The following is a 15560-nucleotide window of genomic DNA, read 5'->3' on the forward strand; positions in this document are numbered from 1 at the left end:
CACTCCAAAGATAATTTCTACTGGGCACCGAATCCAGAGGATGGAATTCTCAATGCTTTGATGTATTTGTCATAAAAAGCCTGAGCGAGAGCCGCTGCGCCCTAAACCTCACCATGTTTGGGGGAATGAAAAGGAAAAAGTTTGTCATGGAATGTGAAGAGGCCAGACTTGGGTTAATGACACCAGGAAAGGAGGAGGTCTTGAGAAAATAAAAAGCAAACAGCCAAAAAAAAAAAAAAGAAATAATCTACCTGCCAGTGTGGAGCCTGGAGCCTTTTACTACTTTACTGCTTGAACCTCCGAGTGAGGACACGGGGACAAGCTCCCCAAAATCATCCCCCTTTTCCCTCCGCCCAATTTCACTCGCAGGAAGAAGTTGAGCAGGGACTTGTTGCCAGCGGCCCACTGCCAAGGTGAAGGTGGAGGCCGGCATGGGCATTGTGACGTAGTAATTCCACAGCAACAAGCCTGCAGAGACCACAGACAAAGGCTTGTAAAATGTCCTACGTGCAAGTTTACATGAAATCAAGGCTAAAAGGGCGTTTTTATCGTTTCCCCGCTGCTATTTTCTACAGGAGTCGTCAAACTGTTCATACCACGTACCACATTAAAAAAAAAAAAAAGACTTGCTCTCCAAGTACAGCCATGGTGACTAACCTTATATTACAGAAAATAGCTTAATAGGCCAAAGTGTTCATCAAAACTAAGGCAGAAGCTTTTTATTTTTTGTACCAAACATAACATGTGACAGGGAAAAGCCAAAAGTCACTTCTCCTTCCCTGCCATGACATTGCAATCATGCCACCGTGTACAGTAATGTACCTCTGTAAATAGACACAGTGGACACTTTTTCCTCAGTACAAACAATTCAAATACAATGTCAGCAATTTAATGTCAATGAAAGCAATATGTCACTCTTTTTCAACAACTCTGACACAAGTCGGCAGTTGAAGAATGCAAAGGACAGACTAAAAAGTGTTCATTCAGCAATAGATGATCCCTACGCATTATTTAACCTTACTTGGGTCCCCATCCTCAGTAGGCGCAACCTGCTCCTCCCCGCTCATCAAGACCACACAGTCGCGGGGGGCCCGCACGCTGGCCTGCCACGTTGACATGGCAACAGGCGGCTCCTGGCAGGGGAAGAGGGCTCGGTTGTTGATAGGCGAGCCAGCGGTGTACACGCACGCCCTGGAAGGAATAATTAATAGATGACCGAATTTCGTCAAAAGTCTCCAAAAAAGGGGTACAATTTCAAGTTCAAACAAAAATAAAAACACCAAATACGCTTCAAAAGTTTTTCCACAAATGTTTTGAGACTTCAACTAAGTGAACATCTACAGGATGAACTCAACCAGTATGTACTTGTGATGGCAGTAGGATACCCGAAATAAGTGCAATCATACAATACAATATACCAATCGTAGCACAAACAGACAAACAAACGTTCACACCAACATTCACACCAATGGACAATTTAGTCTTCAATGACCTTCACTGAACATGCATGTTTTTGGAAGGTGGGAGGAAGATCCAGTGAAAACCCACGCATGTGGAGGGGAGAACAAGCAAACTTCACACAGGATAGCCGTAGCGGAGATTCAAACACAAAAACTCAGAAATGCGAGACAGTTGTGCTAACCACGAACCAATGATTTCACCACAAAAATCAACATTACCTATAAAACGTCACTTGGTGACAGCATTACTCTGCACCTTCTTGTCAGTTGTCTTGAAAGGCGAAGTCGTTTTGACTTTCATTTCATTATACAGCTGTTAACATTTAAAAAAACAAACAAAAAAAAGTTTGCCTGTACAGTTTAAGATTGAAGACTGATGCAATTTGACAATATAACAAATGACTTCAACGTATACTATTTGCTTTGGGTTTTTAACACAGTGAGTTATGGGATTGTGTTCAACTTTGGTGGTAGCCAAGAATATCAGATTTTTATTTGATTCAATGGACAAAATGGCAGGCAGCCTGATATTTAGCCGATGCTGCTACACAATAATATGCCATATGATCTGGTTGATGGTTTGCCATTTCATCAGGTGTGCTGTGGGAAATCATGCAATGTTACATTTTTCCTGATTTAAGTGTCACAAAAAATATTATTTATCACACATAAAGCATCTTTGTTCACCTATCTACAGTATGTCAGTGACGTATAGTGTCATACAGAGCAATAAAAGGCATTTTCTTTGCATTTTTTTCTTGATGCCAGAAGATCGAGTTTCCCTGTATACACCTGCTGCCAATCATAAAGCAAAATAGCTTTGTGTTCAATGAAACAGGACGGATTTCACGCTGAGTAACATTATTTCTCAGTCAATTGTTATAATTATTGCTTCAGCATATATACTTTTGGTGACATTTTTGTTTGATGGTTTGCCATGAGATTTCCCTGACAAATAAAGGTTGGGATACACTGGATTCCTGGACTGTCCACTTTGACTCACATGTTGTCCTGGTCTTTGGTCCATCTCACGGAGCCCCCAGTAGGCTTCGTCTCGTAGCAAATCCTGAGGGTCCGGGGGAACTCCCGTGGGGAGGAGACCCCCTGTTTCCACACCTGTAGACTCCAGCGGTCGGTGTGAAAATGGAGTTGGTCGCCATTCTGCTCAACACCAGGGGCACGGCCGCACACTGAGAAGAGCTCCTGCTGCCGCCTCCACTGAGAAGAAGGCATGGTGACCAACTTTTGGATGAGGTCAGGGGGTCGCACACCGGGAAAGGCGTTCAACAAGCATGTGATGTCCACGTGCTCCACCTTTGATACCGTGATGTCACAGCAGTCCAGCACTAAGAAAAAATGACCTTCGGGTGAGGACTTGATATGATCGGCTGCCATCCTGACCCCTGGAAGATCACTTGAACGTTGTTCAGTGTTTCCAAACCAAGCAGTCTGGTTCCCATCATATTCCTCGTGCTCTTCGGAAGAAGTAGGTTCCAGGAACAGAACCACACTACCACTAATAACATTCCTGTCAAAATGAACAGTTAAGTCAAGAGCATAGTGCTTTACTAGAATGTGGCTAGTATTGGCACAAAGTGGAAGGTCGTCTGTATCAGGGTTTACCTCCCCCTTTTGTTCCTCCATGTCACATAAAAGACCAGAAATACTGGTTCAAAAGTTCGCGTGACAGCAAAAACACTTAAATCTCAAATGTGAATTACATTGAGACAGACTTGAGAGTTAGCGCATGCGCGGTGATTCGAAGTCCTGCACTGTTTTCCATGCGTTGACAGACCCTGAGTAAATTTAAGGCGTGACAAGATGCCGTACTGACTTGACATCGTTTTCATTTTAATTTAATCCCTAAAGTCAAAATAATAGCGATGATATTCAGCAGAGAACGAAAAGACTACACAAAGCTGTAAACAATCCACTCACTGTACTTCACCGACTCTCCGACACACGAAACGAGACCGCCAAATGTGTCGAAATGTGATGACGTTTACGGAATAGACAGAAGGGAAATGTAGTTTTTTTCCCCCCTCGAGACCTCTCTTGTTAAGCGGCTTCGGTTAACGATACTCTATTGTGTAAATAACTGGACTAGCAATATGTTGTGAAATTAAGTTACGAAATAATTGCTGCATTAAGGTGGTTTCGATGTTGCCGAATGGAAAAAGGACGAACAACTACAAATTACTGGCTACGCAGTTGTTAAACGTCATAATTACGAGACAACGACGTGCATTAAACCTTTTACAATACATTTTAATTACTTGATTTGGTTGTAACCTAATGTTCGTAAAAATATAACATCATAATGATGTGATTCTTTTTCAAAAGGTAACAAGCAAACAAGTGACAACACGTGTACATTTTATTGTTTATTCAGGTGCTTTGCCAGTATTATGCACAGAACATGTACAGTTAAACTCCGTGTAAAAAAAAAAAAAAGTTAATGATGGGGAAAAACACATATCCAGCGGCTGGGTACACCTCCTAGATGTATTATGAAGGAGAACAAGAGTTATTTACAAAGATATTGCTCAGTGGTGATTGAAATCCACAGTACTGAAACGTGCTGACAGAAATCTCTCAGTATTGCCCAGTTCAGTTTACAGCACAAATATACATGTATTGATAAATTAATACATCTTTCAGATAGTATCAATCAAAACTGACCATTTTTGTGTGGGTGTGTTGATTCTCATTGGCTTGTGAAGGCATACTGTATCCCTAAAGTTTTGGCCAGTGAGTGGTCTTGCTAAAATTATAATACATTTCAATGCCAAATTTTATATTAGTATACCTCAAAATGGGCTTGCAAAATAGAATTTATTTAATACAGCGATCTGTGTAAACAATTAGCCCAGTTTTCAAAACAGCACAAAATTCCGTAATTTACCGGGTGTGCCCTGGGTAAACAAGCTGCAGAAAAATAAAGAACCACATACACCTTTTAAGAGAAATGAGAAATGTTTCTCATGGAATGTATTGTGACAAAAAATAAACATAAAATAAAGAATGTGTGGTTGCATTTGAAATTATTGCTCTGTAAAATGTAATTAAAAAAATACATTTGGCACTGTGAGACTGCAATCCACATCGTTAAAACAGTACCAAACCCTGACTATTAGTATTTTCATCAATACAAATGTGCCTGTTATCTACAAAATCAATTTCCACAAAATAAAATCCACTCTTTTCTTGTAGATTTGTACACTATTTGATGCGTCATGGATTAAATCTATTGACTAGGTTGTCCATCCACTCCATGCAAACTTGTCAGGTAACTCCAAATAAATAAAAAAAAAACCTCAAATTCAAACATACAAACATTTATATCGCACGTATAACGCTCAGATTAGAAAATCAGTAAGCCCTTTAGCACACAACAGAATCATTTATTGTGTCTGAGTGACACAGCTATGTCACATCCACACACAAGCACACACACACACACGCATACACACTGACACCTTATTGGCACACAAACGAGGTCCTGAGCCAGCAAGAACCTAATGGAGAACGTCTCAAAACGTTTCCAGCATCATTAGGACATGTGAATATGTTACAATGAATGGCTCCATGCGTCAAGTCGCGTTCCATGACGAAGGACAGACATGTATTCTTATTATTAACACTGCTGGTTGTCTTTTTGAGAACTGTGAACCAACTGTCGCGGGGTGTATTGAGGTTGCCGCTGACAATTTATTCCGCCTCTTCACAAAGCGTGGCATCCCACATTCGCCATGGCCTCTCAGGAAACTTCCTCCTGAGTTTTGCGGAAACTCAGACGTTTAAAGGAATCCCTGCAACGAAATACAACCTGGGTAAGAAGTGCTTTTGTAACAAATTTGAGCGCCCCCACCCCCCCTCCGTTTCCGATAAAAGTCAGCAAAAGGCCCGATTGTTGAACATCTCTAAAAGATTATCCTTAGTGATTATCCCGTGGTGCGGGGTGTGTTAAATGATTTTTCCTTCCCACACGTGAATCTACTTGAAAAATGATTGGGGCCAGCAATGGAAGATATTAAATCGGTTTAGGGGACGAGACTCAGAGTTGTTGGAACATGGTTATGTGTAAAAACGTTTGTTAAACCTTTTATTAGCTGAATGGCTCATGTTTTCAGAAACGTGATGTATGTTGATATCGTTTACAGCACAGGTGTCAAACTCAAGGCCCGGGAGCCAGATTTGGCCCGCCAGGTCATTTTATTTGGTCCGCAAAAGCAATTTATGCGTGTCAACTTGCTGAAAAATTGTCATGTATAATAAACAAACTATTATAATTGACTTCACTTGATTTCAAAACTAGTAATCTATTAATTTGTTGTGTACAAGTAATAATTTTGTGGTTTCACTGTCATAACGGCTCTCTGAGGGAAGACGTAACTCCAAATTGGCCCGCGACTAAAATGAGTTTGACACCCCTGGTTTACAGAATACACTCCCATTATGCATGCTTTGGTATGATTCCCCATTTAAATGCAGGTCTAATTTTAATGAAATTCCACCCATAAGAATGCAAATGTGGATGTGCAGTTTCCTCAAATGCTTTCATTTAATAAAACGGCAACAAACCCAAAAAGACCAGAATCATGAGTGGATCTGAAGCGAGTGACTTTCAGGTGCGCCTTCACCTGTTCTCCAGCCGAGGCCTGATGATGGGCTTGTACAGCTCGGGGATCTTTCTCTCCAGCATGGGCCTCAGGCTCTCGCGAAGGCGGTTGTAGTTCTTCTTCAACTCCTGCTGGTACTCTTTTTGGTCCGACGTGATCAAGTGCTTGTTCTTTTCGACAGCCTCGCCGCACCTGCAAGGATGAAAAGCGGACGAATAAAGTGGATCCAAGGCCTTTTTTTTTTTTTGCTGTTGTGGTGGAGTATCATAAAGCAGTACAGCTTTTTAAGAACCTATTCACGGCATGGCCACAATGTTTGCATTGTCTCTCAGAGTTCCAACTGTAATATTTCAATCATCTGGTTTGTATTGTCGAAGTGTTCCCTTTACTGGATGAACCTTCTGAAGAGAGGCTCCGCTTGACTTCTGCACATGATGTAATGACCGCAAACCTAAGACCAGCGTCATCAGTGTCTCCAAGCAAACCAATCCAGGGGTAATCCAACCTCATGCTAACTGCAGCCTGCATCCATTCGACCCAAATTAACAGCCCTTTGCAAGCCAAAACAGCCTCAAGAGGGACATGCCTGTTGGATGTTTCCATCCTCTAGTATGTAATAACATAATCAATTGCAGGCCAGAAGCCGACGCACAGAATTATGCGCAGGAAAGAGGAACACTGGTAGATTAGAATAATAATAAGGTAAAGCGGCTCAAGCAGGACAGTGAGCAAGTTCAGGAGGTCCGCCCGCGGTCCTCCAGACCGACAAAGCGGTCCGCAGGAAATCAGGGAGACTGTCGTGATTACAAACACATGTCGCAGTTAATCCCGTAAACTTTGAATGAGGGTGAGAATGGAAAAGGCATCGGTATGTAACACTATACGCTACGGTAAATAGTCAAGGCAAGGAGCACGCTTGACCAAAAGGAGGGATTGTTCAAGACAAGGTCTGCTGATGTGTAAACCGGGTAGCTGCCTCATGAGGAGACGACATTCACGCAATTAAAGCCGGTATCCTATCGTGGGGCAAACGTTTGTGAATGTTGGCGAGTTCTCGTCAAAGTTTGTTTGAGGTCGCAAACGTTCGCCAAACATTGTTTTTTTGTTCTTCTTGAACATGTTCAACATTTCGTTGCGACAAGAAAAAACGTTTGCGAACATCAAATCTGTTGGCGAACATTTACCGAACATCTTTACGACGGTTTGTGACCATGAACAAACCCTGATGAAAAATAAACATTAATTACACTCCGCCACTCAGTGGGATACTGGCTTTGCTTTCCGTAATCTTTTGGGTTCTGAGACTGGGCTCAATGAGCAATGGATGCTGCTTCTCCACTGCAATGTATATCACGGATTTTTTTCTTTTTTCTTTTATTTTTTTATGAAACAGATCTTGCTGTTGCAGAAATCCCTGCTATATCCCGAAAATCTGCAGTTTATAGCAATCGTTTTGGTTTTTTTTTAAATGGGTTTTTGACAGCATGCCACCGCATGTGGGAAAGGAGAGCCACAGTTGCTGATTTGTTGCAGGGCTGCGTAGAAGAGAGCAGAAGAAAGCTCAGAATTAATACGACACGGTGAAAAACTAAACACACACATTTTCCCTGCTGTCACGCAAAGGCCCCATCCCCCCGGTCCGAAAATAAGAACCGTTTCGGAAATTACGGTAAATATTTGCCAACCCGCTTGTAGCAATCAGCGCGGGCCGGAATGTGACATGCGAGGGTTTGGAAAATGAAAACCACCTTTTGGAGACGAAAAGGACCCCATGACTTACCAGATGAACATACACATACAGTGCAGCACACACACACACACACACACACACACACACACACACACACACACACACACACGCACACACACACACACACACACACACACACACACACACACACACACACACACTTTTCTTCCTCCTAAATCACTCCAACAGACGCATTTCTGTGAGCAGGATGGTTCGAATTATCGTCTTAATTATTCAAAATACAAAGAATTCCTTGGGAACAATGACGCTTTGAATGGGGAGAAAAAGAGCTTGGTGATAACGTGAGGAATAAAAGCTTGCGCTATCATGGAGGGGGAATGAAGAACAGCGCCTTGATACAATGGCGCGGGTTCATTTCTATTCATCCGACCTGTCTGATTAGTTTCACAATCACCTGCGATTGTCGGCCATTTTGGAACTTCCATCATTCAAAAGTCAAGGAAGAAATATTTAGATTGATCATCTACTGTATTCTATCGATGTCAAACTTTTAATAGCATTCATTCCGCGCTTCGGTGACTTTTGGAGATGAATGGCTTTAAAAATACCCTCGTAAAGTCACGGGAAACAGATAAGATTGCCAAATCCCAGTTCAGGATACCAAAGGATTGATTGTTTGCTTTTACTTTGGCCTTTTTTATGTCCTTTCTATGACAACTGTACCAAAACATGACATACTTTCATGACCAAACATGAAAAAGTGTATGAGGTGGGACCGCAGTTCAGTCAGCAACAATTGATCAACTCATGCTTTTGTCTGTATTCCAAACTGCTGCCATGCAAGTGAGTAGAAAGAAATACCAGAGAGAGGGCGGGGCTAAGTTTCACCGGCGTTGTAATTGTAAGTTACGGACAGTCTTCACCGCATGTACACCGCATGAATATGTGCTATTTAGTTTTATGGGCAATGATGTAAGATGGCTTTAAATGACAAAGTGTTTGGGGATCATAATTTGTTGCATATTTATGATTTAAACTGTTAATATAGGCAATTTTGCAGAGGGCGCCCATTACTCGTGTGTTTTTCGCCTTTCAGGCACAGCTTGGCCCCTATCGCTTGCGATTGTACACGGGACGATATGATGGTTGTCATCAAAGTAAAGGTTTTATTTTATTTTTTTAGGTTTTTGAGTGGTTAGGTTCAACAAATTCGATTTTTGCTGCGCAACACCAATTACTTTGAAGTATTTCTTCATTCATTCATTTAATCAAATCTTATTATTCATAGTGGTTGAAATATTTTTACACAAATTATGGTACAAGTACCACTGGCGCTACATAGACGTCCTTTTCTGGTATGTGAAAGAATCACTGAATTAAAGTTAGTGAAATGCATGTTACAATGAATTGTGAAGTACAGTTCAGTTGTATTTAACTTTTTGTTCAACATGTTTTCATTCGGTGTTTTATAACTGTTTGTTTTCGAACAATTATTTGCGTAAATTCTTTATATGGGAGCTTTGTACAGGCATTACAATTGTATTGAATCATTACTTGTTGTACAGCCCTTTATTTTCCTACATATAATCTGCACATACAGTTGCAGTAGGCTAAAGTAATATTAAATATATATATATATATATATATTTTTTTTAGGAATAAAATCTCAGTCTGTTTTTTTTTTCTCCTACAAGGCTCCTTTTTTGAGGCGTTGCTTTGAGAACCATTGACCAAACAGTACAGACAATGCTTTCAGGTTTATGATGGCAGTAAATAAAAAACCTTGAAGCATTTCAACAAAGTTGTACATGACACAAGGACCCATTTTTAGGTCGCTCCTCGTGGTTTCGCTGACGCCAGCTTACCTCATAATAAACTCCTTGAAACACAGCCGCAGTTTATTGTGGTGACGGAATAGCTTGGGATCCACCGGGATCTCATTCAGGAAGACCTGGGCCACTTCCAGCGGGCCCTACAACGGGGAGAGGAGGAGACCAAACACACAGGAGTCAAGGAGTCAAGGTTCAAGAAAGAGAAAGCAAAAACAAAACCGCAGGAAGGGAAATGGAGCTCAGGAGAGGAAGCGTACCGATGCTGGAGCGTACAGTACCAACAAAGAAGGGATGAGAGATGACTTCCTGTCACCACTCCCCCGCTTACAGCCGCAATTCGCTATTGCTGAGACCCAAAAGTGGGTCAGTCAAGTAAAAATACACTAAAAAACAATTTATTGCACATTTGATGGGGGAGGTGTAAATATGACAAGAGGATTTTTGTACATTGTGAAGTAAAAGTGACATATACCCTAATGTAATTAAACTTGCCTCATTTGCATACTTTTATAAATTTAAACATGCACTTGTCATGTTCCCCGTCACTTCTCTGGACTCTGAAAACAAACAGATGTACAGTTTGTTGTAATTACTGTATTTGAGAATGTGTGAAGTGGGTCACGATTTCATGATGTGGTCCCAGGCCGGAGCCCATTTTCCCACGGTCATACATGCATCCTGCTCAGCTGATCCTTGGAGCCGTGCAACTGCAACTGGCAAAAATGTCTGCCCCTCGCCATTGTCACTGCGAATTCAAACCTTTGGTAGCGTTGATTAGGGGAAAAAAAAAAAGAAAAAAAAGTTTTTCTATGGCCTTCTCTTCTTTGCACTAATGAGATGATTCCACTTCCTTGAATTATTGCCAACAAATTTGTTTTGCTAACCTCTTCACTTCTTACATACTCAGGAAGAAATTTTTATCATCCATCAAATGAGAAGGGAGGAGGAGGTGAATCACGTCATGTGATCATGAAAGACTCAGCATTTCAATGTTTTTTTAAGGATGCAAATTAAGACTAAAGCATAAATCGAAGGAAACTTTTATGAATCCGTTTTTATGAGACAATGGCCTGGGGGCCCCTGGAACTCCAGGACGGGACCAGTTGAGAACGCCTGCCATTTGCTGTTTACCTACTCTGACATCTAGTTATCGAGTAAAGAGTATTTTATTCGAGATTATTTTTCTTTACTTTTGTTTCTTTTAATTATTATTATTTTTTTTTTTTTTAGAAAAGAAATAATTTTGGGGGACATTAAGTATCCATCCATCAATTTTCGATTTCGCTTATCAACACAAGGGTCGCGAGCCACAAGAGCCGAATCGGTAGTAGCCTGAAGCGAACCCTGCACCTTTGCACTGTGAGGCGGACGTACTGACCAGTCGAGCACCATGCCGCAAAAACATTTTAGCAGAAAATATCCGAATGTAACAGGAATACTGTTATTGTTTCGAGAGAAATGTTGTCACATTATTAGATCAAATTCGACACTAATGAGGACAATTCATATTTTTAATTATCATGCCCACAGAAGCCATACTTGCGTCTTAGCCAAGGATTTGATTGTGAATTGGATTCATCAAGTCCTTAATAATGTGCTCTGAAATGCACTCAGCATACATGCTTTTGGGTATTTCTTTGAAAAAGACATTTTGAAGGCTACATTTGATAAATGCAGATATTTTGCGTGGTGATGCTGTTCCAACTTAGGAAAATGTGGGTCCGAGGATGAGCTGTACACAATAGAGAATCCCCGCCCGAAGCTCTAACAATTTGGTTCTTAGTTTCCCAGCACAAGACATAGTTCTCCTGATGCATATTTGTCATGAAACCGCAGCACGCTCGCACAAGCGCCCGCTTCATGACAGGAGCGGCTAAACAGCTCTGATTAGCATCCCCAAAAAAGCCTCTTTCATGTACTGCGGACCCAAACAGAAGGAAAACCGAGGCCTCCCGTGCTGATTACGCCGGAGACATGGATGTTTACGGAGCTGCTGTGCGTTACGCAGCCTTCGGGTCCTGAGTGACGAGACCTGTCAGATTAGACGTTGGGAGATAAAACATGGGAGCGTCATCTTGACATCCAGCACGCCAGCAGGACCTGGAAGCAATCACATCAAAGCGAGCTCTGGTTCGGGCAGAGCACGCACGACACATGAAAGGGAGGGCGGCCATGAATTGACAATTTAACTCAATGTTGGAGGGAGGAGGAAGGCGAGGGGGAGGATTAAGGTTCTGGATGCCGCAAAGGCTTTGATCACGTCACCCACCTGCAATCTGCCACTACAATGCTAATTGTAAATGTGATAAATTAAATGGAGCTATTTTATGCCGGTCTGTTTAAGACCACAACCAACAACCCCCCACTACCTGACACATTTAGAGGGAGCACAGAGGGGACAAGGAGGCGACGAAGAGGGAGAACGGGCATTCGGGGTTAATACGACACATGAGATAAATATTCAACTTTTTGTGACAGCTGGTTTTGTCGACAGTCTTTCAGGGGACACATTTACAAGCACTTTGCAAATACTTTGAAGATGACTGACTTTTTTTGGGGGGGGTTTAAGCCAGTGGTTCTTAACCTTTTTAGAGGTACCGAACCCAAACAGTTCATATGCACATTCACTAAACCCTTCATGAGTGAAAAACAAAAAACAATATATTTTTTTACATATTCAATATATTAAAAAATTGCATTTATTAAAAACAAAAATTTCAAGACATAAGTATACTTTTTTTTTTTTTAATTGTACGACGTACTATCACGACAGTCACACATTGACTACTAAGCGAACTAAATTTCCCACAGCACTGATTGGACAAGCAATGTCATGTGATCATCTGCAGCCAGCGATGGCCAAGTGGGCGTTGTCATAACTAATTGACATGCTGAGTCGCGTGTGTCTTACCCTCCATGGCAGAGGCTCCCGTCGGACCCCTGAGACCGACTCACCGAACCCCTGGGGTTCGATCGAACGCAGGTTAAGAACCACTGGTTTAGGCCAAGAATCAGGGAGTGGCGTAAGAATCAAACATATGGCAAAAAAATCACTGCCTAAGTTACAGTTGACATGTATTTAAATTTGAAGTTCAATGTCATTCGGCCACACGCACACACACAAATGCAGCCAGCCAGCTACACACACACACACACACACACACACACACACATTACCTGGTTAACAGTGGCTCCCACCGACCCTTGCAGTAACATCTGTAACATAACAGCATCGGGATGCTCTCTGTGCGTGGCCACCGCTAGCTCCTTGGTCTTCTTCTGCATGTCCTCTATGGCCACCTCAATAGGAGTCAGGTCAAACTGGAGGAACAAAAAAATAAGCATTAATGGGGCCCAACAAATATGGATCGTGTTTTTAGCGCACTACCTCTTCCTTCTGGATGACATTGATGCGCGTCTTGACGTAAGGAAAGGCGTGCATAGTGGTGAGGATGGTCTTCCTCTTGTACTGCTCGTTGAGCTCGCCCCGCGGACGCCCGCTCTTGGTGAAAGGCGTGGTATACATGAAGCGCCGCAGATTGAAGTTCTTCTCGAAGTTGGTCAGCCGGTCTTTCATTTCGTAGTCATCGAAGTAGGGCTCCACGTACGTAACCTGGATATAGGCCTGCATGGGAGCACGAGGTCACTCACTGGACACTATATTAGGTACACCTGCACCAACCATACATGTGGGTGCAAAAGTGAGACTGAATGGCTATTTGTATATTTGTCCCGTGTTTTTCTGGTGAACCCTTTTACTTGAAATTAGTGATTCACAAACAATGCACCACATGAGAGATTCTCCTATTTGACTTAATTGTTCGGAAATTTCCTACTTATTTACCATAAATAATGTATCTTTGTTCAACTATCTATGCCAGCGACTTGTAGTGATTGGCAGAACAATTACCTGCTCTTCCACTAGATGGCAGAGTCTACAATTAACCTCTGAATCCACTTTTTGTGTCCTTTATTGTGACAGAATAACAGCTTTAATCAGGCCCCAGATTTTAGACTGAGTAAGACAAAACAGTGTACTTTTTGGACATTTTTATTTGATGGTTTTCAATAAGATGTATTCTGCATAAAATATGCGCCTTTGCTCAATATAAGATGGGAAGACCACGTTAAATGATCAATCAATCTTTGAGAGACAGCATGTGACTTACCTTGTTAGGGTTAAGTTGTTTCCTGTCCACAGGCGTCGAGTCTTTGATCATCACCAGGACGTCCTCTCCAAAACACTGACTGTAAAAGTTCTGGCAGCCACAGAAACATGAACATTTGACATGGCAGCGTATCAGTACCGATGACTATACAGATGTGATCGCCCTGGCAATTAAATGTCATTTAAAGTCATTTGTTTGCTTATGTAATGCAGCAATTCTCATCTTCATGGTGCTTTTGAGCCACAGTTAAAGTAAGCACATAGATGCTTTTGAGCATGTATATCAGGGACATACATAATATTTGTGGCCCACTGCGCGTTTTTTTTTTTTTTAAATGACGTACCGCATGCTCTAATAATAAGGTAAGGGACAGCTGTTTCATTACACAAAAACAATGAGGGATTTGCTAAATTACATCTTTAACTTCAGTGCTATTCACAAATTGTGGATTTTTGTCCTCCTTCCCTGCTCCTTTTAATGTGCGAAAGCACTCCTACAGCGATGGATAAAGCGCTCAAACGAGTCTAAGGGAGTCGGACGAACTGCAATTTGCATTCACATGCTTTGGCTGAGCTGCTGTATTTTTTTTGTCCACAAGGCATTGCATTTTGCAAAAGCACACTCAAAAGTCGATATTTTTCGGCAAACAAAAATGACAGCATTTTTGTTTTTCTGTTTGCGTGTTTCGTCAACACAAGGTTAAGTGGGCATACCGCTTCCTTCCATTTGTTTATATATGGCCATCAGAAGTAAAAGTCTGGACATCCCTGATGTAGAGACTTGGTAAGGAATATGCTGCGGTTGTCTCTCACCTCTAGCCGGTGCGATATCTCTGGCAGGTGCGTGATGGCCGGCTCCTTGTAAATGAATTCCCGCTCATCCAGGTCGCCGAACTTCCCACCATAAAAACCCACCCGGAAGTATGTGCCGAACATTCTCTTGTGACCCTGCAGAGACACGGGGGACATACATCTCCATGATAGGATTCTCCACAACAGGACATTACAGAGTTATTTTTATTTCTTATTATTGCCACAGAGGCCTGTTTATGGGCCTTTTATGAGCTCTTACAGACAGTAATTTTCATGTCATTAAAAAAATATATAAAAAAAATGATGTTGTTAATGAATAAAATACTAAATAAAATAACACCATATTATCTGGGCACAGAGAAAGAGATGAGATGAAATTTATTTTCCTTATGCTGCCATTTGTACTTTGGTTCTTGTTGGTTGCATATATATTTTAAATATGAGTACAAATAATAATAAGAATGATGACCACACAAAATGAACACTTGGGGCCCAATTTGGACATTTTACTGACTTGTTGCTCACTGTTTTGACAATGGCTGTGTATAGATTTATTATTGAGGGGACAGTAAATTTTCACTGTTTTCCAAGTTTACATTGTAGCAAAGTGTCACGTCTTCAGTGTTGTCCCATGAAAATCTATGAGAAAATATTGACAAAAAGATCAAGGGTGAGCTCGCTTGTGTCAGATACTGTCGTTGTTTACGCTATCTTTTATGTCTCGATTGAAACAGCGGTGAACTTGTTTTCACCTTTGTTTGCCAGTTCAGCTCCAGTGGTTACCTTCTGAATGATGTTATCAAAAGCTCTCTGCAGTTTGTCATGAGTGAATGCCAGCTTCTTGAAGTCTCGGTGAGCCTCCAGGATGGGAATGATTACCTTGTAAACCTCGTTAACAGCCTCGTACAGGCCTCCCTGATAAGACAAAAAAAAAAAAAAAAAAAACCCAGGCCA

General features: G+C 41.6%; 2 protein-coding genes across 14 annotated transcripts in view; both read right to left on the minus strand.

Moving 5' to 3' along the window:
- The window catches only part of aopep (aminopeptidase O (putative)), an 88259-nt gene extending 84683 nt beyond the window's left edge, over positions 1–3576 (minus strand). For 3 of the 13 annotated variants that reach the window (XM_019878045.1, XM_019878042.1, XM_019878039.1), the window contains exons 1-3: positions 2464–3479; positions 1022–1191; positions 252–468 (exon numbers count right to left, since the gene is read on the minus strand). In XM_019878045.1, the coding sequence (XP_019733604.1) occupies positions 252–468; positions 1022–1191; positions 2464–3104 (1028 nt within the window). In that variant the 5' untranslated portion in view covers positions 3105–3479. Of the gene's footprint in view, positions 1–251; positions 469–1021; positions 1192–2463 lie in introns of all 13 variants that reach the window. The other 10 variants (XM_019878049.1, XM_019878050.1, XM_019878041.1 and 7 more) reach the window with 9 other exon arrangements.
- Positions 3577–3831: 255 nt separating this feature from the next.
- dock8 (dedicator of cytokinesis 8) overlaps positions 3832–15560 on the minus strand; it is a 60905-nt gene continuing 49176 nt past the window's right edge. Inside the window, exons 41-48 of the mRNA XM_019878033.1 lie at positions 15390–15521; positions 14607–14741; positions 13795–13884; positions 13014–13250; positions 12803–12946; positions 9659–9765; positions 6104–6274; positions 3832–5272 (exon numbers count right to left, since the gene is read on the minus strand). Coding sequence (XP_019733592.1) covers positions 5221–5272; positions 6104–6274; positions 9659–9765; positions 12803–12946; positions 13014–13250; positions 13795–13884; positions 14607–14741; positions 15390–15521 — 1068 coding nt within the window. The 3' untranslated portion in view covers positions 3832–5220. The remainder of the gene's footprint in view (positions 5273–6103; positions 6275–9658; positions 9766–12802; positions 12947–13013; positions 13251–13794; positions 13885–14606; positions 14742–15389; positions 15522–15560) is intronic.

This window comes from Hippocampus comes, unplaced genomic scaffold (assembly GCF_001891065.2).
Source record: "Hippocampus comes isolate QL1 unplaced genomic scaffold, H_comes_QL1_v1.1 scaffold13, whole genome shotgun sequence".
Classification (NCBI taxonomy): Eukaryota; Metazoa; Chordata; class Actinopteri; order Syngnathiformes; family Syngnathidae; genus Hippocampus; species Hippocampus comes.